This window comes from Cebidichthys violaceus, unplaced genomic scaffold (assembly GCF_023349555.1).
Source record: "Cebidichthys violaceus isolate CVI_PGR_0920_01 unplaced genomic scaffold, fCebVio1.0.p SCAF_190, whole genome shotgun sequence".
NCBI classification, from domain to species: Eukaryota; Metazoa; Chordata; class Actinopteri; order Perciformes; family Stichaeidae; genus Cebidichthys; species Cebidichthys violaceus.
This window is the reverse complement of record NW_027176362.1, coordinates 23,087-45,582: the sequence shown is the minus strand read 5'-3', so window position 1 is coordinate 45,582 and position 22,496 is coordinate 23,087. Positions and strand designations below refer to the sequence as shown.

The 22,496-nt window shown below is 45.4% G+C and overlaps 2 protein-coding genes and 1 long non-coding RNA gene across 3 annotated transcripts; all 3 read right to left on the bottom strand.

Moving 5' to 3' along the window:
• Positions 1-211: 211 nt before the first annotated feature.
• calm2a (calmodulin 2a (phosphorylase kinase, delta)) lies at positions 212-4,139 on the bottom strand. The gene is made up of 6 exons (XM_068713954.1): positions 4,032-4,139; positions 3,066-3,096; positions 1,416-1,559; positions 1,187-1,293; positions 968-1,103; positions 212-874 (listed from the first exon to the last, which is right to left on the bottom strand). Exons 1-6 carry the CDS (start codon positions 4,032-4,034, stop codon positions 846-848), a joined length of 450 nt encoding a protein of 149 aa, XP_068570055.1. The 5' UTR covers positions 4,035-4,139; the 3' UTR covers positions 212-845.
• A 6,516-nt stretch (positions 4,140-10,655) lies between these two features.
• Positions 10,656-16,218, bottom strand: si:ch73-105b23.6 (uncharacterized). Its single transcript, XM_068713957.1, has 5 exons — positions 16,201-16,218; positions 15,915-16,107; positions 15,642-15,770; positions 15,324-15,459; positions 10,656-10,901 (listed from the first exon to the last, which is right to left on the bottom strand). The coding sequence occupies exons 1-5, from the start codon at positions 16,216-16,218 to the stop codon at positions 10,757-10,759; spliced, it is 621 nt and encodes a 206-aa protein (XP_068570058.1). The 3' UTR covers positions 10,656-10,756.
• A 29-nt stretch (positions 16,219-16,247) lies between these two features.
• Positions 16,248-17,909, bottom strand: LOC137875019 (uncharacterized). Its single transcript, XR_011103383.1, has 4 exons — positions 17,821-17,909; positions 17,620-17,739; positions 16,446-16,466; positions 16,248-16,301 (listed from the first exon to the last, which is right to left on the bottom strand). It is a non-coding gene; the product is annotated as an uncharacterized lncRNA (long non-coding RNA).
• Between the last annotated feature and the right edge of the window lie 4,587 nt (positions 17,910-22,496).

Sequence of the window (22,496 nt, the reverse complement as noted above, 5' to 3'; positions counted from 1 at the left end):
CTCCTCAGTGCTTTTGGAAATTAACAGGGGACAATTTAAATTGGTAAACATTTCATATGTATTATAAGCAACAAGGAAAAAAAAGAAAAAAAGAAGAAGATCCTATCAAAAAACGGAGCATCTTGTCCTCAATACAAAATTGGGAATTATTACAGGGTATACAAACTCAAGGATCCATAACTGAGAAAACAAGACAATTTTCAAAACCGGGTAGATTGTAATTTTTATTGGAAAACAAAAATATACAACTTGGAATGGATTATTTGAGGCATGACCAGAGGTCACCAAAAAAAAAAGAAAAGAAGAAAAAGAAAGTAAAAGTAGTGAGTAAAACATTAAAAAGCATGATAAGATTAGTCGTTTTCTGGTATATAGAACAGCAGATACAAAAAGAGTTTGTACGAGTACCTAGGAGATACACCCGTGTCATTTTTTTGCAGTAGTGCAATGCTGAGAGATTTCCATATATACTTTGTCCGTAGTCCATGCAGAGTTTAAACTCCTCTACATTGTTTCCATGCCAACAGTGTTGCCAAGTGACAACCAGCTGACAGGTTTCCAATGTCGCCATGCGTGGAGGGGCCCCGAGCACACAAGACGGGAAGATTCGAAGTTCTCCGGCTCCCAGGGGCCTCCACAGGCATCTGGTTGTATGACCATTCCGTCACTCCAAAACACCATGACAGCAAAAGAAAGGGACATGGGACAAGAGCCTATGCAGTTTACATGCAGTTCCTTTGGACAGCAGAGGGGGCAGGGACGAAGGGGGGCTATTAAGATTTTACAGATAAATTACACAAAGAAAAAAAGGCAAATTATTTATATACGAAATCTGTACAAGGCCTTCACTTCGCCGTCATCATTTGTACGAACTCTGCAGGGGCGAGAGAAGAAAAACGTTGCGACTCAGTATCCGACGAGTGACCCAAACCAACTCAAAATATGGAGCAATCACACATCTACCAACCTTCATAGTTGACCTGTCCATCTCCGTCAATGTCTGCTTCTCTGATCATCTCGTCCACCTCTTCGTCAGTCAGTTTCTCGCCAAGGTTTGTCATCACATGGCGCAGCTCAGCAGCACTGATGTATCCATTGCCATCCTGAAAACAGGAAACACATTTAAAAATAAATACATATATATATTTTGCATTGACCTGTGCGTGGGAGTGCAGACACCATTTACCTTGTCAAAGACACGGAATGCTTCTCTGATCTCCTCCTCGCTGTCTGTGTCCTTCATCTTCCTGGCCATCATGGTCAGGAACTCTGGGAAGTCTATCGTTCCATTTCCTGTAGACATTTATATATAAAAAATGTAAAAAAAAAAACACATTGATGTAGAATTTCTATCTGTACCTTCAACAGTACATGGTGTGGTTGGCAAATGTTTTTAAGGCAGACCAGGTCCTCACCATCAGCATCCACTTCATTGATCATGTCCTGCAGCTCTGCCTCTGTGGGGTTCTGGCCCAGAGAGCGCATGACTGTGCCCAGCTCTTTGGTGGTGATGGTGCCATCTCCATCCTTGTCAAAGAGCGAAAATGCCTCCTTGAACTCTGATTTTAAAAAAAAGTAAATAAAAAGTAGAGGGGCTTCTTCAGTTAGGCAGAGGTGTTGCACCTATAGCTAGATATACAGACTGGCATAACGGTGGCAATAAAAAAAATAAAAATAAAAAAACACTGCAGAAGGCTGAATCTATGACGACATGCATAGATTAAAAAGACATGTAAATGCTGTCAGCTCAAATTGCATAACAAACTTTTCTTTAAGTCTGCGAATCACATAGACCCAAACCCTGAACTGGCTCAAGACTCAAAAGGGCATTACATCACTTTTGTTTCGGTTATAAACGAACTACAGCATGCTGACGAGCCCTTCTGTTTTGAGTTCCAACTGCAGTCGTTTCTGGCTAAACAAGGGCAGCGGCCATGAGACCGTGCAGTCAGGCTACATCAGCAGCAAGAGACACCCTGTGTGGTTTGGTGGAGCCGTGAGGGACGAGCAACAATGACACTCATCAAGAGTGATGAGGCCAATGGGCAATGTGTAGAATCATGCGGCAGCTCATCAGCATCATAAAACTACAACCTGCCCTACCACTTGGAGGGTCAAACACACAGGGCAACACCCTTTTTGTTATGAGGAAAAGCCTGCTGTTGGCATCAACTGCAGGAAATGTCGGGAGGGGGGGGTCCTAAATCCTCTGATACGGGCCGTGACTGCATCACTGCAGTCGCTCACTGCGCTTTAAATTACTGTAAATTTGACATGTCAGCAGACCATGTTAGGGCACCGTCATGTCATGCTGTTCGTACAAACTGACAATGTAAAACACTGGCACACGTCAGCAAAACAGCAAGCAACTAAAAGCAGAGGCCATGTAATACAGCGAGAGTAGATCGGCACATTGTGAAACCTGAGACCCAAGCTGATTCAAGTAAACGGAAGCTGGGAGATATAATCAGGGAACCCGCTACAACTGTGCCACATTTTATACATGCACTGCAGACATTACAGCAAGTGTCCCCGAGCGCATACTGGCTGCAATGCCCTGACACACACACACACACACACACACACACACACACACACACACACACACACACACACACACACACACACACACACACACACACTTTAGATTACAGCATCTAGGTATCGTCTTATATCAGTATACTAAGTCCAAACTGCGATTGTCCCTGGTTCACTCCGTCTAATGAAAACACACCCAGGGCAAAGGACACATCATGAACAGCATGTATTTAAAAAAAAAAAAAAAAAAAAGGAGACTGCCAACACCTCAACAGAGTACACTGTCCTTCCAGATTACATCATATATTACATGGCAACCATGAAAATGCAAAGTTTTCCATGAGGGAGTCCTTCTGCACTCCAGAGCCAGCAAGCAACAGCCGTTTCATTCATTCCTGTTTTATGACCAGTAGGCAGCCCTGTGGAACGCCTTAAAAGGAAAAAGTATAAATCCACTGCAGGGGATGCAAGGATCCATAACGCAGGCCACTCTGCGGGGTATGAGGAAAGATGCAGCGATGTCTTACCAGCAATCTGCTCTTCTGTAAGCTGATCAGCCTGTAAAATACATGAGGCAAAAATAAAGAGTTAGCTTTTCCATCTCAGAACAACCTTGTCTCAAAGTGAGGGCCGCCCAATTATTTAAATATGTTGCAAACACATCGTTCTACGTTGGTAATCATTCTGTAGTTTGTAACAGCCGTCAGCAAATTAAACACGACTAACATTACAGAAAATAGGCGTTTTCGTGTCGGTGAGCAAAAATAGCGAAAGAAAACTAAGACGTGCCTATCACACGTTAGATCTACTGTCATATGAACGCTCGACGCTAACTTAACCATCGACTTACAATTTGGCGGTAAATGTTAGCTAGGACGCGCTAAAGTTAGCTAGCTACCCTTATATACCGGCTCACAGATACAGACCGTAAACGAACACCGACGCTGCACACTTTAAGCAAAAATGACGGACTAATTCAGCAGTCGTCACAAGCAAAGCATCGGTTGGCAAATAGTCACTTCGACGGCGTCTACAGTGTTTATCATTAAGAGGGATACATATCCGACATCGCGGACAAATGTTCGGCCACCGTCACAATTTAGCGACGCCAAGATTTACGACAGAAATAACGCAGATGGACTGGCATAAAATAAACATTGAGCGGAACGTAACTATCGTTAGCTATGCTGCATTGTTTCAAGTATGACTACGTTAACGCTAGGAACTCAGGTTTGAACTTAGTAACGCTATACATTTATTCAAACCAACGCATCTTTAGCTAACGTTAGCTTTGTCTAACAAGCTAGCATTATCTAGCCACTAGCAAGCTGTCATTTATTCTGCCAGCACTGCGGTAATTAACGGGGACTCAGTTCAGCCACTGGTGACGTTACGTTTTGTTGAAATTCATGTCGCACATTAATAACAACTACTATGGGACTGTCGGCCAATTCAAGACTGGATAAAAAAAAATATCTGATTTTTTTTCTTACCATTTCGATGTAGATGGAGCGGCTGGTTCACGAGAAAATCCGTAACAAACCAAAGCCAACAAAAAGCCTGCGCGGACTGACAATCTCTATGAACACAGTGAGGAAGAGGCAACTGGACTCGCCTTTAACGGCTATCTTAAACTCCTCCTCTTTCTAATATCACTCCGCCGACTTCCCTTTTCCTCAGTTATCAAATTAATCAAAAACGCCTTTGAATAAAATGAATAGCCGCACAAGAAAATCAAAAAACATTTGAAATACCCACTTGTGACTGCTGCGAATGTTTTGACGTCGGTATTATAGTCTATATTTCGTATTGCTGGGGGTCTACTTAGCGGAGTATGAATACTTTCTGCTACTGTGTGATGGGGCACAAGACGTAGCTGAAAGAAATCGCGCTCTCTGATTGGTGTGTTTGTACCTGCAATGCGTCACTCCCATGGTCTGCGCTGCCGCTGCATCTTGTCCATAGACATCCCAGTCAGTGCCACAGGCATCGCAGACAAGCTTGTTGCACAGTGTGTGTACATGTGGGCATCATCTTTAGGGACACCCAGTAAGCTAGTTTTGATAGGTTATTAGCTACAATGAGCTTATTTTGTTACTTTGCAACCGCTATATTATTGACCCAGTTTGTGCTTACATGACTTTCTGCATTTCCTGTTGCTGCAGTTCTCTCATTTTTGATTACACTACTTGTGTGTTTCATGAGCACATGTATTTCTTTTTCTTCAAATTGCTGTCACAAGGTTACCACAGACTGTTATAGCGTTCAGTGTGGCTCTTGACTTTCCTTCCGAGTCTTCGTCACTTTCCATGTGCATAATGAGATGCGGTGTCAGGGCCGAAGTGATTGAGCGTAATAGTTTGTAATAAGGAGCAGTCTGTGCATGTGTTGTCTGAGATGTGTGAAATGCGACTGGGTCTGCAGCGGGCGTTGCTAGTCAGGTGAATGTGGTACTCTCGGGTCTAATGGTGCTGCTGCATGGTGTGGATCTGATGGCCTGATTGCTCATGCCTGACCGATCTCCCAGTGACCAACTGTCTCTGGCCCGATCCCACGGGAGATGCCATGGAGGAGGAGGAGGAGGAGGAGGGATGCGCAAGGACTTGAAGAAACACTCAAGAGAATGTACTAGAATCTCCATGTCCCGAACCCCCCCACCCCCTACAAACCCTTTCCTCACAAATTCCACTGCCTCCCTTATTATTAGACGCGGATGTCACGCTGTGAAGTAGAGAGCCGGGATTGTGAGAAGCTCAACATCTCACACGTAAGATGTAAGAAATGAGGATCCAAAGTGGTTCCCACTTCCATCTGGGCTGTTTGCAGAGGTGACGCTGCCTGTGCCATGTGATCTGCTGAGCAGCTTTAGAATCAGCCAGCCCCCCCCCCCCCCCCAACCTAATCTGGAGCACATTGGATTCTTTTCATTTAAATCTGTTTTTCTGCTACAGGGTTTTTGTCTCTGCGTAGATTATGCAACGCCAAAGGTGGCGGCACAAAGGCCCGTCACAAGTAACCCGATAAGCTGGAGCATGTGTCGACGGCAGGCGTTTTGAGGTGTGTTTGTTCGCCTTTTCGCCTCTCTGAAAACACTTGGCAAACACTGTAAAACGTAGTCGCCATGACGGCTCGACCGCGTTTCTTTCTGGCGTTTGAAACGTTTTGGACTTTGTCACAGAGCCTCCAGGGCGAATTGCTCCAATAAAACGGTTGTTGAGGGACAACGGTTCGCTATCGGGCCGTAAACACTTCTCAATCAGAGGACCCTGCTACTTCCGCCCTCCACTCGATTTGCACAGTCAGCTGTTTGGTTGGTTGATGGCGTGCCCTTCAGTGATCCCCAGGTCTCGGAGGACCTGCTCCAGGTCAAAGGTGATTTTAGGTTGGAGGTTAATACGGATGGGGACTATTGGAGCCCAGCAGACGTGACTTAATGGTCCGTAAAAAGCTGAAACCAAACTCCATGACGTTGGAGCACAGTACAGTAAGCCTTACAGTGTTTGTTTGTTTTTGTGCATTATGGATGTTAGGTGTCATGTTAACTAATTATAATTTTTTACTCTGCGAGTGCGTGCACATGCGCACGCCACGCTCATCTCGGCTTTGTCAGCTCTGTGAATGTGTAACTGCGTCACATAATGAGTCCTTATCGGACAAACAGCCAAACCCCAGAGCGCTCTTTATAAGAAGGGGGGGGGGGGGGGTCATAGGTCACCATAGTTCAGCAGAGGCGATGAAGTCAAATCCTCCGTCTTCATTAACGTCACCTCCCAATGGCCTGTAACATCACTCCCCGCTGATAGCAGCGAGCATTGTTCCCTTTCTCGGTAAAAAAAAAAAAAAAACACCTGTCGGGTGGGTCGGTTCAATTTTTGGCAGTTGGGGGGGGGGGGGGGGGAGTCAAAACAGTGTGTGGCAATCCTGCAATCAAAATGAAAGTCGCTTCCAAGCAAAAAGAAAATAAGGCTAATTTGCGTTGCCTAAGTGGTGTCTTGTAGGGGGGGGGGGGGGGGCACCGGTGACAAATATGAGAAGATGTTTACCCGTTGTAACTGAAAGACGCGGACGCCATCACTAATGAATGAGGGGTTTGTAATGCACCTGCTGGTCCGCTGCCAACGGAGTGGATCGCCTTTCATGGGAGAGGACGGCGGCTCGTTTTGTGCGCTGTGGACGGCGAGGCCAGGTGTGAGCGAAAAGGAGGCCCGTTTGCTTTCGTGTGCGTGTGTGTGTGTGTGTGCGTGTGTGTGTGTGTGTGTGTGTGCGGGATTAGCCTCACGGGCCTCTGTGCTAATGCGTCCGCATACTCTGCACTGACGGTAAACACGACAGGGGGGGGGGGGGGGGGGGTGCATATGTATTTTTTTATGACTTAAGGGCTGCATCTTTCCAGCCTCTGAGGAGACTTCCCGATTAACGCCTCCCAGCATGCACCGGCCAAAGGTCTGCGCTAAAGTTGACGGCCCACTGCGAACCACTCCTAGTGAGCGTGAATGGCGATAAGGGCACAGGCCTCATGTAAGAGGGCCGAGGAAAGGCGAGCCGCGCGGGAGCCAATCCCATTCTGGCCTACCTGTGACTGAGAAAATGACATGTTTCGCCAAAATTACATCATGAGGCAGAAATGATTAATGGCCTCAAATCGGATAAGAGGATTTGGTCGGGCCCCGCTATTCCCAGCCTGTTTCAATCATGCCGTGATGAAATGGATATAGTGTTAAGCATGCACTTTAGTCCACCCCCCCCCCCCCCCCCCCCTCCGCGACGGGTTTCGTGCCCACCAGCCGCCGGCACCCGGATCACCAAGCATCTCCAAAAAACCTGCACGCCAGTTGTTTTATTTGAGGGGATCTGAGGGACAAAACCGCTTACTGGCTGTCAAATAGAATCCCTGCTGTTGATGCTCTCGCTCTCTCTCTCTCTCTCTCTCTCTCTCTCTCTCTCTCTCTCTCTCTCTCTCTCTCTCCCCCCCTCACTGGCTCGCCTCCAGGTGGTCTGCTGCAGTCAGCGTGGAGCTGGAGTTCAAACGCTGCAGCCTTCAGCAGCACATGAAGCCGTGCTACTTGGAACCTTCCAGAAAGTGTGGCCCTACAAAGGCAAGGTGACTTCCTCCTGCCTTTGTCTAGAACAGGTGTGGGGAGTTCTTTGCTTGCTAAAATATTTTTGAGTTTTTTTTCTCTCTCCAGTAGTTCCCTCCACAAGTCCCGCACGCAGTGTTTGCAGCGTGCTTCTCAGTTTACACACACACACACACACACACACACACACACACACACACACACACACACACACACCACTCCCCGGTCAAACCCTGTGGAAAGTGAAACCGGTGGAATGGAGAAGCGCCGCAGAGGGCAATGCAGGGCCGCTTCAGTGCTTTAGTGCGTAACCGCAATAAGGAAGTGACAGCGTGTGCTTTAGCGGCGCCCCGTCCTTGACCCCCCCACCAGGCTGTAGCGTAGGCCGGGTCTGTCTCTGCAGTGGCGGGGACCTGCAGGAGTTGCCTCGCTCCGCGCCCCCCCCCCCCCTCAGATGATCTCATTCTGCAGGGGGGGGGGGGGCAACTGGCTCCACAGCACGCCGTGGCCACTTCCAGACGAAGGCTGCAGAGCAGGTGTCTGGTCGTCTGTGCACGTGGGCGCGGGACTGTGTGTGTGTGTGTGTGTGTGTGTGTGTGTGTGTGTGTTCAGGGCTGTGAGAGTGCTGCGTTTCTGCTTAAACCGCTCATAAACAAATTGATCTGGCTCTTGCGTGCGGGAGACTCAGCTGTGACCCCTGGTGGCCGGAGAAGGAACTGCAGGGAGCTTTCAGAAACAGTAGAACCGGAACGGTGTGCTAAAAGGAATGCTAATCACCTTGGATGCCCTGGTGAACAATGACTAAGTACATTTAGTCCTTTAAAGTACTTACAGCCACAGTTACTTTAAAGGCGCAAAACGATAGAAAACATTTGATCCACACATAAAATACTGTGCATCTTTATAGATTAAACTACGCAATAGCATATAAAGTAGTAGAATTAGGTCCACCTCTACAAGCTGCACTATTAGAATGCTGCTTACATGTTAATGCATCAATAGTAATCAGAGATATATATGTTTTTATATGTTTAATAATGAGACTCTGGAAGGGGCCGTTCTGCATCGTGATTTCTTTTGATCCTCAAAGATTTGTTTTTGCTGATAAAACTTCTGAACTTTTACTGCGAGTAAAAGATTGTCAGAACTGTAATATCTCAGGAGCAGCCATAAGGCGGATTACATGCTTTACATGCAATTTACACGGCACAAGAGTTAAACTTGTGTTTTTTTTTTTTCACATCTTGTCTGCTGATGCAGTAAAGAATGCAACTGCATGATTGTCATAGATGTGAGAAACACACACCTCCACATCGCCGTACAAGCGTTGCCACGGAAAATGTTAAGTTTGCCTCCAGGGAGTTTGTCAGAAGTGGCGCCTCCCTTCTCAGCAATTCTTTGGCCCATGTTTGTGTTTTTTTTTCCAGTAGTAGAAGCTGTGCCAAATTCCTTCAGAGACAGAGGTGAGAAGCCTAACCAACACTCTGAACACTTTACTTTGAAAACTGATTATCTTAGAAAATCTTATCTTCTTGAAGCTTTTTTATAGGTTGAAATACCCAACAGCAGTAGAAATGAGTGTATTTTTTATTTTTTTTTACACTGTGGGATTATTACCTTCCCTTGAGAAATGTGACCGACTACTTCTTCCAGCACTGATTGGATAAAAGACTATACCGTCAATTTTAAAATCAACACATGCACAAAGTTTTTACGCTTTTCCACACCGCCAAGAATAACATTTGAAAATGCCACGATCACTTTAAAATATATCGAGTCACTTACACAGCCATCAGCAGCTCGACACCTATCAGGTTGTAGGGAAGATGACAACGTCAGAGGTCCTGCGGAGACGGTCCCTAAAAAGGCTGAGTTGGACCTTCTTGTTAAAGGATATCTTGAAATCACACCCCTCACACACACACACACACACACACACACACACACACACACACACACACACACACACACACACACACATTGCTAACATCAAAGATGCTAATGTTCTTGAAATAATCACCACAGCAAAGCGGTGATAAAGTTCCACCTTTAATGATTTACTACATTCATCGTTTTTTTTGGGGGGGGGGGGGGGGTGATTTTGAGTGAAACACATATGGATGCATGACGGCACATTTTGGGCTAGAACCACAACAGACTCCATGGCAGGAGCCCGACGCCACATATTCTGGCAGGCGCTAATGTTGCTATCAAGGAAGCTGTTGGCCTGGCATCAGCTGGGAACTGAAGACCACTGCAGTGGTTTGCTTTTCATCAGACTGTTGAGTTCTGCTGGGTCAGACTCTTGACTGTAAACTGTTGTCCTGGCGAAAAAAACCCACAACTTGTAGCTCAAACTTGGCAGGTCCATCGCTCCGCAGAGAGGATTGGAAATAATTGACTATAAAAGTCACTCCGGTTTAATTACTTGTCGGTGTTTTTTTTTTTTCTGTAACGATATAAATAATAGTCATTCATCTTATGAAACATATACAGTGGCTCAAAAAAGTGCTTGCGCCGTGCGAGCCTGTGCATTTTTGTGTGCAAGCGGGTGCTTTTTTTGTCTCTGTTTAAAGGGTTACTTCTGTCTTTTTCATCCTTTTCCCAAGATATTGTGTTTAAGGGAATAATGGGGACAACAGTTTTTGGAAATTGGTCCAGCTCTGAGGAAGAACGCTGCAGAGGGCAGCCACTGAAAGTGCTCTTTTTTTTTTTGTCACTGAGAGGCTCAGATTGTTATTACAAGTGTCTGACTACATTATGGAGAGGACCCCACAGAGAAACAAATCTTTTCTTTACCTTTTGCTTTCTGTTTGTTGTTGTGTCATTTGAGTCGTTGCCGGAAAAAAAAACCCGGTGGAAATGTCAATGTGGAGATTTCAGAACGAGACTTCTCATGCGAAAAGGTAAAGAAAAAGGATTATTTCTCTGGGGAGTCCTTTCCATAATGTTGTCAGACACAAAAACAACGAGCTGCGCAATCACATCGCAGCCCGATGCAGCCTTCTCACTCATTGGACCCATTTTAAAAATCGTCCCGTTTGCTCAGTTAGACACATAAACATGGGAATAATGGCTCGAAAAACACAGAAAGTTACTCTTTAAGTGATTTGCACCTATGCATGTGGCTTTAGTATGTACTATCTGTAGCGTTGCCTGGGTATGTAGCTGTCTAGGATCCGTGGGCTGCAGTGGGTCACGTATTGCAGGGCAGGGTCGGAGTAGTTGAAGGGCTCAGGGTTGTACTGCTCCTGGATGTAGTTTGGATGCAACGCCTGGGGGAGACTGGAAGAAAACACAGGAGCCAATCAGAATGCAGCAGTGAACGAGAAATCCCCGCAGTCTACCTTTGAAGATGCTGTTAAGTGGCAAACGTGTAGAGTGGCGTCCACGTTTTTTTTCACAGTCTCTATCCCTCGCAGTTACTGTCTTTAGCCTGCACCGTGTGGATCATTATGTAAAACTGCTACTGGTGGTGAGTTATCTCCATCAATGCCAGGAGTTACATTACTGCCCATTTTGTACCTTTTGCAGTGAATCCCCGTCTCTGATTAGTGCTGTCTGCAAATCTCCGTCCAGTAGACAATCATTTCAGGCAATTTATGGAAATGTTTGGCTGGACAGCAGTTGTTGTGGAGTACTCAGTGACTCATGAATATTCATGCCAGCTCTAGCCTAGATATTCAGAGTGTTGAAAGATGCTGAAATCTGGAGGCTAAAGCTGATTAAAAACAGGAAACACACATCCCCAATGCTTCTCCAGACTCGCTGATTTGCAGTTCCAATTTTTCGGATTGTATATCATTATGGCTGCTGTTTGTGCAAATATGTACAGTATATCCTCTCTGATAATGAGGTACAGACCGTGCAACCTGGTGTACCATGAATCATTCTGTGAATAAAAATGATTGCCGATGACACCCTTCAGACCTTTGTTTAGTTCATTGATTACAGTTAAAGCTAGGGTAGGTAATGCATTTCAGGAGCATTTTTTGTTATATTTGTAAGCAATCAATGAATAAAATGCTCTGATGAAAAAGAAAGGAAATAATCCAGTACCTGTGGCTGTCGGATGACCGTCTAATCATTTCATTCGGCCCGAATGTATTAATTGGACGGGCTACCTGCCTGTCTACCTATGCGCATTGTGCGGGACACAAGCTGCTAGCTTGATATCTGTGAGTATTATCAATAGGCATCTTCATTGTTTACATTCGTTACAATCATTTTGGGGGTGTAGCTTTGGAGGGAAGCCCAAAGAGAAGTCAGTGTTTTGCCAATTTTTGCGACTTTTGGAGCTAGTGCTGCAAGCTACTTTCATTGGAAAAGAGTTGGCTGGGCTGGGTTTTTCCAATGTGATCTCATCCCTACTAGTCATATTTTGCAGCTTGAGCAGAAGCCCCAGGTGTCACTATAATGATGCCAGGGGCAGCCTTTTGCGTAGTATCTTGACGCTGAAGGTTCCCCCATAGATAACGTTGTGACATTGTGCCGGTTACCGTTGTAACACTAGGATAACGTTGTGACACGGTGGTGGTTAACGTAACACTAGGTTAACGATGTGACATGGTGGTGGTTAACGTTGTAACACTAGGTTAACGTGACATGGTGGCGGTTAACGTTGTGACACAGTGGTGGTTAATGCAACACCAGGTTAACGTTGTGACATGGTGACGGTTAACGCATCACTAGGTTAACGTTGTGACATGGTGGCGGTTACCGTTGTGACACGGTGGTGGTTAACGCATCACTAGGTTAAAGTTGTGACATGGTGGTGGTTAACGTTGTAACACGGTGGTGGTTAACGCAACACTAGGTTAACGTTGTGACATGGTGCCGGTTAACGTTGTGACACGGTGGTGGTTAACGCAACACTAGGTTAACGTTGTGACATGGTGCCGGTTAACGTTGTGACACGGTGGTGGTTAACGCAACACTAGGTTAACGTTGTGACATGGTGCCGGTTAACGTTGTGACACGGTGGTGGTTAACACAACACTAGGTTAACGTTGTGACATGATGACGGTTACCATTGTAACACTAGGTTAACGTTGTGACATGGTGAAGGTTAACGTTGTAACACTAGGTTAACGTTGTGACATGGTGAAGGTTCACGTTGTAACACTAGATTGGTGACGATTATTGTTATTCCGGGGAGTGAGACCATGCTGGTTTTTTTTGGTTGGATGCTCGCTGGTTTCTTTAATGTTGTGAAATGTTGTTTTCAAACTCACTCAAGCTTAGTCCAAATTAAAGTCAAGGTCCAGTGATTTATAGATCATCCTGTTTTAATAGTATTCTATAGATACAATGCTGTAAAGCATATGACAACCTACAGTTGATGGTACCTAGTGGGAAGTTCAAAAGGGACATTGGAAACGGTACATTAAACCACTATTGCTCCATCAAATCCCATACATCTGGCATCGTAAGCATTATTACATCATACCACATAATCCAACAACATAATCCCACAATGCTGGCGCCCACCATGGCCATTATATCCATAGGGTCTAATTTAGTGATAGCAGAAGAAGCAGGCCAGTCATCAGGGGGATTATGTGTCTCTATGGTCCACTAACACCTGGCCCAGATGCCATGCATCTGTACACACATACTGGGGCCAAGGACACACGCACATTATGATGCATTTGGGTACGAGATCTACTTCATTCAACATGGCAATTCAGCTTTGTATTAAAATCCTACTATGATCTGATATTTTTCTATGCGCAACTGATTATACCGATCGATTTATTGTGACTGACTTTTCTGTGATCTCGCTTAATCCTTAAAATAAAATGCGCTTCTCCTCACAATGGCAAACACCACATTTTTCTAATATTAATTGAAAGGAACAGTTTGATATTTTGGGATTTTTTTTTGCTGAGAATTAGATGAGAAGATTGATACCATTCTCATAACTGTACGGTAAATGTGAGGCGTAGCCTAGCTTAGCATAAAGGCTGGAAAACCTGGCTCTGTCCAAAGGTAACAAAATCTGCCTAGCTGCACCTCTAAAGCTCACTAACTAACGTGTATTACTTTATATAGTAATTAGTTAACGGTCCCAGTTTAGACATAGTCTGTCTTTTACTTCGTACACGTAAAACCACAACATGACTTTTCCAAATAAATATTGTACGAAATAAACAAATAAGGCATGACATGTTAATTAATCAGCTTTAGAGCTGCTGGGTGGCAGATTTTGTTACCTAGCCAGGCTAGCTGTATTTCCACGTTTCCGGGCTTTATGCTAAGCTAAGCTAAGGTAATCGGCTAATGGCTGTACAGACATGTGAGTGGTATCAATCTTCTCGTCTGACTCTAAACAAGAAAGCAAATAGTTGTATTCTGCCAAGATCAAACTATTCCTTTAAGACATTTCATTGGATGATTTAATAGCTTTTTTTTATGCCTCTGCGCCGGCGACAGCTGTGGCCTGAGGCGTCATGTTTTCTGGTTGTTTGTCTGTCCGTCCATTCTCATGAACCCAATATCTCAGGAACCCCTGGAGGGAATTTCTATAAATTTGGCACAAACGTTGACCTGGACTCAATGATGAACTGATTTGATATTGGATTTAAAAAGGTCAAAGATCAAGGTCACTGTGACCTCACATCCGTCCCATTCTTGTGAACGTAATATCCCTGAAACGTCAGGGGGGGGGGGGGAGTTCCTTCAAATTTGGCACAAACATCCACTTGGAGTCAAGGATCAACAGATTAGAATTTGGTGGTCAAAAGTCACTGTGGCCTCACAAAACACATTTAGCCCAAGAATCAATTTGCTAATTGTGACAATTTCTCACAAATATCTAATAGGATCAAATGAAGTGATGACATATTGGACAGACATGGATTGTCGACTGCAACTTTACTCGTTGGCGGAGGCATACAAGCTTGAGCCAGTAATTATAGTTTTTCTTTCGTGTGAGCCAACAACACCTCTAATCTGTGGATGCGTTACCCTCATCATTACTTTGGTTTACTGTTTATTCTATCTGCAAACATTCCTCGGTGTTACCCGAGTGCAGTTTCATAACTCGGACCAAAGCTGTTAGTAGGAAGTGTTTTTGTTTAATATAGTAAGAGAGTGGGCAGTCCGTCCCCCAACTGAGAAGTTAAATACAAGAAGGCAGTGCTGCAGCAGCAGTACGGAGAAGATTTAAAGCCTTCAAGTTCCTGTCTCTGGGCAGACCTAATTGACTACTGTACCTTGAAACACTGAGTGTGTAACTGTGTGTGTGTGTGTGTGTGTGTGTGTGTGTGTGTGTGGTCTGTTCATCCTCTGCAGCAGTACATTTTGTGGCGACCTGAAATAATCCTTGCCTCACCCGACATAAAGGAGCTGCTGACCCACCTAAACATTTTTTTTTTTTTTTAGATTTAATGCACCTCAATGGCCACAAACGCTGTGGTGAGGCTGCATTGCTCATTACATACCAGGAAACATAGTTGTATGGATGAAAAATGAAGAGCCAACACTGCTGTTTTTAGATCCCACCTTCTTGCGAGACAAAAAAACCCATTAAGAATGGCAGGCGGGTGGTGCCAAAAGATAAAGATCCATGTTGATAAAGTCTTTGCAGTCTTGGCGTTTTTGGTATATTTAAAAAAACAAAACAGCTGATCTATATAATTCAGTCAGCCATGCGTGTGGTGGCGCATTAAGTAAAACACTTAATGTGCCCGTGGTTTAACTCACTCTCCAGTGACAGTCTTCCTGCAGCAGCAGAAGCAGGCCAGTACAGCCAGGAGCAGCAGCAAAAGCAGAGGGATGCCGATGCCCAGCACCAGGCCCAGAACAAGGTCTAGTTCCATATCGTCCACCTGGTCTCTGTCTGCAAAGGGTCAAGTCAAACCCAGTCACAGGATGTTTTATCGTGAGAAAATGTATACAATGACTTCATATATTAAATCACGACCTACAAAAATGGCGACACTATTAAAAGACACATATGGCCTTCATTTGATTTCACTTTTTTCCTGCAGGATGGATGTAAAGTAACGCTCAGATCCTCACCTAGTATGCAGGACTGGGTTTCATCCACGTCAGTTGTGCCGTTGCAAACACACCTGTAGCCTCCGTAAGTGTTGGCGCAGAGGGCAGGGTGGACACACGCCGCCTCCTTGGCCTTACACTCATCCAGATCTGTAGGTGTGGACAGCCGAGTGGGAGAGAGAGAGTTAGTCTTACTAACATGCATTTGATAGCTTACCACAATATGTCACTGTGGCAAACTGAAACGTTGATATGCTGAAGTTGAACAGAAGTGAAAAGGTATTGGTAGTTTACCGTCGACTTCTACGGTGCGGATGGAGTAGAGGCTGCTGACTCTGGCCAGGTAGTCTCTGATGTACCAGTGGGGTGTGTCGCTGGACACGTTGATGCGATACTCTGTCACGCCTGGACTGGAGCCCTGAGCGCCATCCTTCTTGCTGGCGTTGTAAAATTTGTTCTGGAAGCCCATCGACAGAATGTCCACCAGCTGAGAGACAAGGGAAAATGGCTTATCATAATGCAGTAGGACAAATGTATTTTTATACATTTAATTACATTGTTACTGTTACATGTTACCGACCAATGGGCTACCAGCCATCGCCGGCACACCCGCACACACCTGTTTGAGTCCATCGGATCTGCTCTTCGTCCAGTCCACAGAGACGTTGAACACGTTTAACCCTGGGGAGCAGAACAGCAGCAACAGCTGTGTGGTGACCTCTCATTACCATATATGGGCAGGTTCATCATGCGAACGCCAGAGGAAGCGCAAAGCTATGATAAAAGCTAGTGAAGCCAAAGAGGGAGCCGTATGGAAGGTCTTACCTGGAGGATTGCCAGAGTCACCTGCAGAGAAAGATGTCCGTCAGAGCTGCATCAAATACATGGGTGTGTATTGTGTTTAAAGGCGTACACTCGCTGGTTACCATCAGGTTACTTCATGTATGGGAGACAGGGGAATAGTAAACCCTCTTATGCTTTTATCTATAAGAGGAGTCAACGTTACAACTCCAAAATCCAAACGGAGCAATCTGTCGCGCCTTCAAAAAAGCTAATTAGGACACCTGTGCAGATGCCAATCAAGTGCATGTGGGAGTAACAGCAAGTATCAGTTTTTACTGTACTGTTGTTGCACTGTTCACGTCATTTAAAGTACCTGAAGACCAAACAAACATGGAGGCCTCACTTTTTAAAAAAAAAAGGTTGCTTTGTTGTCCTTAAAAGGACAAAAAAGTTTCTGCGTCCAAGTACTGCCATCAAATTATACATCAATATTATTTGTTCACATTCCAGTTAAATTAGAGATCAGAATTCCAACTTCAGTCCTTATCATAACTATGAATTTTGAGAATTTTAACCCTCTAGATTCTTTGTCATATAATGCTGTGTTATGTAAAGGAAAGCACAAACAATGAATGGCTTTCATTACACTTCATGCTTCCAGGGATTCACAGTCTGGGATATGTCAATGATGAGCAACATTTATTTATTTTTTTGTGAAAACTACAAACTGCTACACATAAATGTTGTTTTCCACAAATCTTTTAACCAACATCAGTCCTGATCATAATTACTTTTAGAATTGTAACCCCTTTAATGCCTGGTTTTTTTTTGTCTGTGCGATCAAAAGTTTTGGTTTTAATGGGATTCAATGGTGACATTTTTGACGTGACTGTATTTTTGCTACACAATTTATTATAGACTATATGAGCTGAGGTTAAACTTCCCAATTTCGAAAAGAAAAAAAATTGGGACCAATTCATGCAAATCATCTTAAGTTGTCCAATGACATGGAGTCTGACTGTGAATGCAGTTTGTCCAGTCCATTCTAGACCCACAGAGCCTCTAGATGGGTAGATTCTAGTGTCTAAAGTAAATCAATTGAACAAAAAAATCGAAATGTCTTTGGAATATATCCTGTGTCATTTGGACTTCTAGAACCTGTGAGTGTAACTGATAGAATATGTATGATAGTGAACGTGTACGATTGTGCACACACCACATCCGTCCGTGTCCTTGGTCTTCTTGTATCTGCAGAAGCAGTCGACGGAGCCGGCCTTGTTCTTACACTCAAACTTGGCATTGGGGCAGGTCGTGAGCTGTGCGCACTCGTCTATATCTACAATACAGACAAAGACCTTTAAAACATTGCGAATGAAAGGTGCCGTCATTCCTTACTGAGGTCTTGGGTGTTCAGCACCTGTGCAGTTGCGTCCGTCCCCCGTGAAGCCTGTTTTACACGAGCAGGTGAAGTTTTGTCTCGTGCTGAGGCAGTCGGCGTCTTTGTGGCAGGGGAAGGGGAAAGGAGGGCTGCACATGTCTGAGAGAAGAAGGAGATCAGTTAGATTGCGTGGTGGTGGATATTTCTTTTCAATCCAAACCTGATAACAGGGGCGCTACAAAGCGCTACGGACCGTGCTCAAAGCACTTGTATCCCCGTTTTCCCCCAGAGACGGCGTTGTCGGGACACTCCCCACAGGTGAACCGGCCCGGCTCGGACTCCGGCTGGCAGCGCACCCCTCGGAAACAGGGGTCGCCTCGGCACACGTCTGCGGTGTCGCCACAGAACTTTCCACTGAATCCTTTCGGGCACAGGCACGCCACCACCTGCAATGACGGATGATGAACAGAACGGAAGAGGGACGAGACAAAAAAAAATTAAAAAACAACTTTTGTCTGCTTAATCCACTCCAGTGATGAATAGAGAGAGGGTGAATTGTTGCAGAGAATAGGAGCGACAACAACAAAAAAAACGCACCTGGAACTTTCCCTGCCGGTGGTTTTCGGCGATGCTGTCGTACTGGCAGGAGCCTCCGTTTAGGCAGTTGCAGACGCGCAGGATGGGGGTGAACAGGGAGCTGGAGAGCTCGTCGCTGACCCTGATGGTGAGCTGGACAGGCTGCGTGGTCAGGGGCGTCCACGTCAGGAGGCCGCCACCTGGGGGGCGGAAAAGGTCAAATCTCAGTACGGTGACGAATGCTTAAGAGGCCGCACCGTCTTCATACCCGAGAGAGTTCTAGAGAAAAGTGTACGGGTTTCTCACCACTGCCTATGGAAGTCCGTGCAGGCCTGGGGTGGAGCAGTGAGTAGGTGACGGGGTCTCCATTTGGGTCCTGAGTGACAATCTGGATTTTGACGGTCGAGTTGACCTTGCAGCGGATCACTGTGGGCTCTGTCACTATGGGAGGCGTGTTACCTAGCAGACCACATCAAATCAATGCAAGTCAATGGTGGAAACATGAAACAAATAAACTTTCCAAAAACAAAATAGCCATCTTACCATAGATCAGAGCCAGATTTTGATATTGCTCCTTGGCCTCCAGAGTCTGCAGGCCCAGGTCGGAGCTGCCGGTGGCTACGGTGTCGTAGACGCACTGCATGCTGCCTTTACAGGTTCTCCTCAGATCCTCCACCTCAGAAGGACTGACGCCGCTCAGCAGGCGCTCAAAGGAGGCCGCCTCCAGTGGAACCAGTGGAGGTGGAGAGAACAACAGGCTCTCTGGGACGGGAACTGCCCCTAGAAACATACAGACAGGTACAGAGATGAGGATAGGGACAGGTGTAGCTGTGCCAAACACCTCAAACATCACCTAGACTTGGACTGGACCCAGGAAGGCCCGACTCACAAATTGTTTTGTATTAAAGGTACAGTGTGTGGCATTGAAGAGAATCTATTGGCAGAAATGAAATATAGAATTATTAAGTATGGTTTATTTGGTGTATAATCACCTGAAAATAAGAATTGTTGTGTTTTTGATGGTTTATATCTCCATACGGAGCGGGTCCTACTCACGTAGCCGGCCGCCATGGTTCTACAGAAGCCCAGAAAGGACAAACTAAACTCTGGCTCTCGATAGGATCATTCCTGTTTTTGTGTCTTCGCGCCGGTCACCGTATCTCTTTTTTGGGTGATCGTGGCTAAGTGGAGAGCAGGGCTGCCTTTCAATCAGAGGGTTGGTGGTTTGATTCCCGGCTCCTGCTCCGCTAGTCTCATGTCAATGTGTCCTTGAGCAAGACACTTAACCCCAAAATTGCTCCCGTAGCTGTGCCTACGGTGTGTAGATAGATACTGAATTGTAAGTCGCTTTGGAAAAAAGCGTCTGCTAAATGACTGTAGTGTAATGTAATGTAATACATGCTTGGCACCTGGAAGTTTCAGTTGGTCGCAATCTGCAACTCTACCGCTAGATGTCGCTAAATCCTGTATACTGCGCCTTTAAGTTGACAACAAAATGTTAAGCGCAGGGAGGCCAAACATTGTACTGTCATGGCCAATGAAACCCAAACTTCTAAACAAAGCCTGTTGATCCACTGTCAACAAAATACATATTGATTAAAAAGCTGACCGAAAGTGTGGAGAGAAGACCCCAGAACCTATCCAGCTATCTAAGGATACGAAGGTCCACTCACAGGACAGGCCGAAGGTGTGCAGTGTCTCCTCTGAGGGGGGGTTGAGGTCCGCCGAGCGGAGGAGCCTGCCGTCGGACATGAGGAAATCGTCGGAGCGCTTGGCGCTCCAGAGACCCATGAGGCCCACAGTGCGGTTGTAGAAAACCTGCGGAACCTCCACCATGGCCGCCAGCTGATTGTGGCCGAGGACCCGCCACGCCACCACGTGGAGGCCGCCGGCGTACACCGCCGCGCAGCGATTCACTGACGTACAGCAAACTGCAAAGTCCTCCCCCGTGTGCACGACGCCTGAAAGGACAGCGATGACACGTTTGTCAAACAATGACGACATCTGATGCTTTTCTCTCCTGCAGCTTCTAGATCTGGAATACATGCTTTTGTTTATTTCTGTCTGTGCACTATGTAGTCTCTATGTAGTCTTTTTTTAAATTGATGGTCAAATGTGTGCGGTGATTATTACCAACTGTGACTGGGACTTCAACATTGTCCACAAAGACCTGCAGTCCGTCTCCGCTCTCCACACATCTCCATTCAATCTGAAAGTAAAACATGAATATTAGAGTTAGGTTAAAGATGGATTTATACATATTATCTCATATTTTTATTTATATATTATATTTAGCCTGCTTTTAACAACTGGATGGAAATCTGTGATTGTCTTGACTTTAAGTTTCTGTACCACTGCCAACCCATGGTGTACTCCAAAAAAGGTTGAGAGTAATAGTCCCAAAAATGATTTGAGGTCGGATAAGTCCATTTTCCTCACCAGCTCTCTTGATTATGATTATTGAAGCACTAATTCGCTCTCTTTCCCAGAGTTAGCTGAGAAGATTGATTTAAAAGTGGGAGGCGATGAGCTTAGCTTAGCTTAGCATAAACTCCCCCTAAAACCTTAAGTAGCTGCTTTTATATTTCTGTTTGTGTATGGAAAAAACAAACACGATTGTTGTGTGTCTTTGGACAGAATCAGCCTCGCTGTTTCCCCCTGCTTCTTTATGCTAAGCTAGGCTTAAACGCACAAACATGAGAGTGCCATTAATCTTCTACGGAAGCCCTGAGAGGCAAGTTAGGGAGGTTAGAGATTCTGGTGATCCATTTTCTAAGTCTGATCTAAATAAGAAGTGTTTCCATCTGTGAAAACACTTGGCAGGAGAAAAATATATATTTTTGGTAATTTTGTACTAATTTCAGCCACAAGAGGCTGAAATGAATTATCTAATTTCTCCATGCACTCTAAACACAAGTATATTTTGTGTTAGTAAGTTATGTAAATACAAACATGATCTAGACAACAACCTTTTTTCCCCCACCTGTTTTCAAAGATTTAAAAAGAGTAACTTAAAAGGTAAAGTAAATTGGTTTTTTTTTACGTGGCAAAACTTTCTTTCACCTTTTCATCAAGTTGGATCAAACTTAGGAAAGAATCACCTAATTTGTTTTTCTCGCTTGCCTCTCAGGGCTTCCATGATCTCCTCCTCTACCTCTCAGAAAGAAAGTGAATAGGCTCATTTTCCAAGATGCAACACTTCCTGTAAGACACACACTCTCTCTCTCTCTCTCTCTCTCTCTCTCTCTCTCTCTCTCTCTCTCTCTCTCTTTCTGTGAAATACACACACAGTTACACTGTCTCCCCTTCACACACACACACACACACACACACACACAAACAACCTGACCTTGCCAATGCCCTGGTGGAAGGCGGCCATGCGCACCACCACTGGGACCTCAATGATCCCCTTTGCGTCTGCGTGGAGCTTGTCGGTCTGTCCTTGCAGGGTGAAGATATTAGAGCCGGTGGCGGAGGAGAGGCGCACTATCACAAACTCTCCCAGGGCCTTGAAGGAGTACTCGGTCCCGTCGAAGGTGATGAAATGGAGGCTGCCGTACACCATCGCTGCAAGGGAAACATGGATGAGAGAGGCTTTCTGGGAAATTCATCCTAACGTAGTCCTCTTTGATTAAAGGTTTTCTGGGAATGGGCAGACACCAGTATAACACCAGCTTCCACTGATTGCTGTGCAGTCTGCGAGCGTCTGCTGGCTTCCAACTCGCTCTGCGTTTACTCGGAAAAAAAATCCCCTCACCGACACCCTGCGTCGCCTTCTTGCCCCGAGTGTAGCCGTAAGGACCGTCCCAGCTGTAACCCTGGCAACGGTCCAGCGGCCTCTTGTTGAGGTAAAGGTGGCACAGAGGAGACTCGATGCAACACCACTGGAACGGCAGGAGATCTTCATCTGGAGAGAGAGGTTTGATTAAATATTTACACTGGAAGGCACGGATTAGCAGTCAGACATACTGCCCTGTGAGCAGAGGGTTGCTTTGACGTGCGTCTTACTTTGTCCTTGAGCAAGGCGCTAACTTTTTTTGGCTTGTTGGTGTGTTAAAAATATTTAAAACGATTAATAGCAACTTCCTTCTCGTATTTGTGTGTAAGCATTACTGTATTCCCAAGCGTCACTCACTAAT

What these genes read in the sequence shown, in the direction of transcription:
- calm2a (XM_068713954.1), bottom strand. An exon ending in CAATGAAGTGGATGCTGATG is followed by an intron (nt 1,294 to 1,415) that starts GTGAGGACCTGG and finishes AAATGTCTACAG; the next exon opens with GAAATGGAACGATAGACTTC. An exon ending in CATTCCGTGTCTTTGACAAG is followed by an intron (nt 1,104 to 1,186) that starts GTAAATGGTGTC and finishes TCCTGTTTTCAG; the next exon opens with GATGGCAATGGATACATCAG.
- si:ch73-105b23.6 (XM_068713957.1), bottom strand. An exon ending in CCGCACCGTAGAAGTCGACG is followed by an intron (nt 15,771 to 15,914) that starts GTAAACTACCAA and finishes CCACACCTACAG; the next exon opens with ATCTGGATGAGTGTAAGGCC. An exon ending in AGGAAGACTGTCACTGGAGA is followed by an intron (nt 10,902 to 15,323) that starts GTGAGTTAAACC and finishes GTTTTCTTCCAG; the next exon opens with TCTCCCCCAGGCGTTGCATC.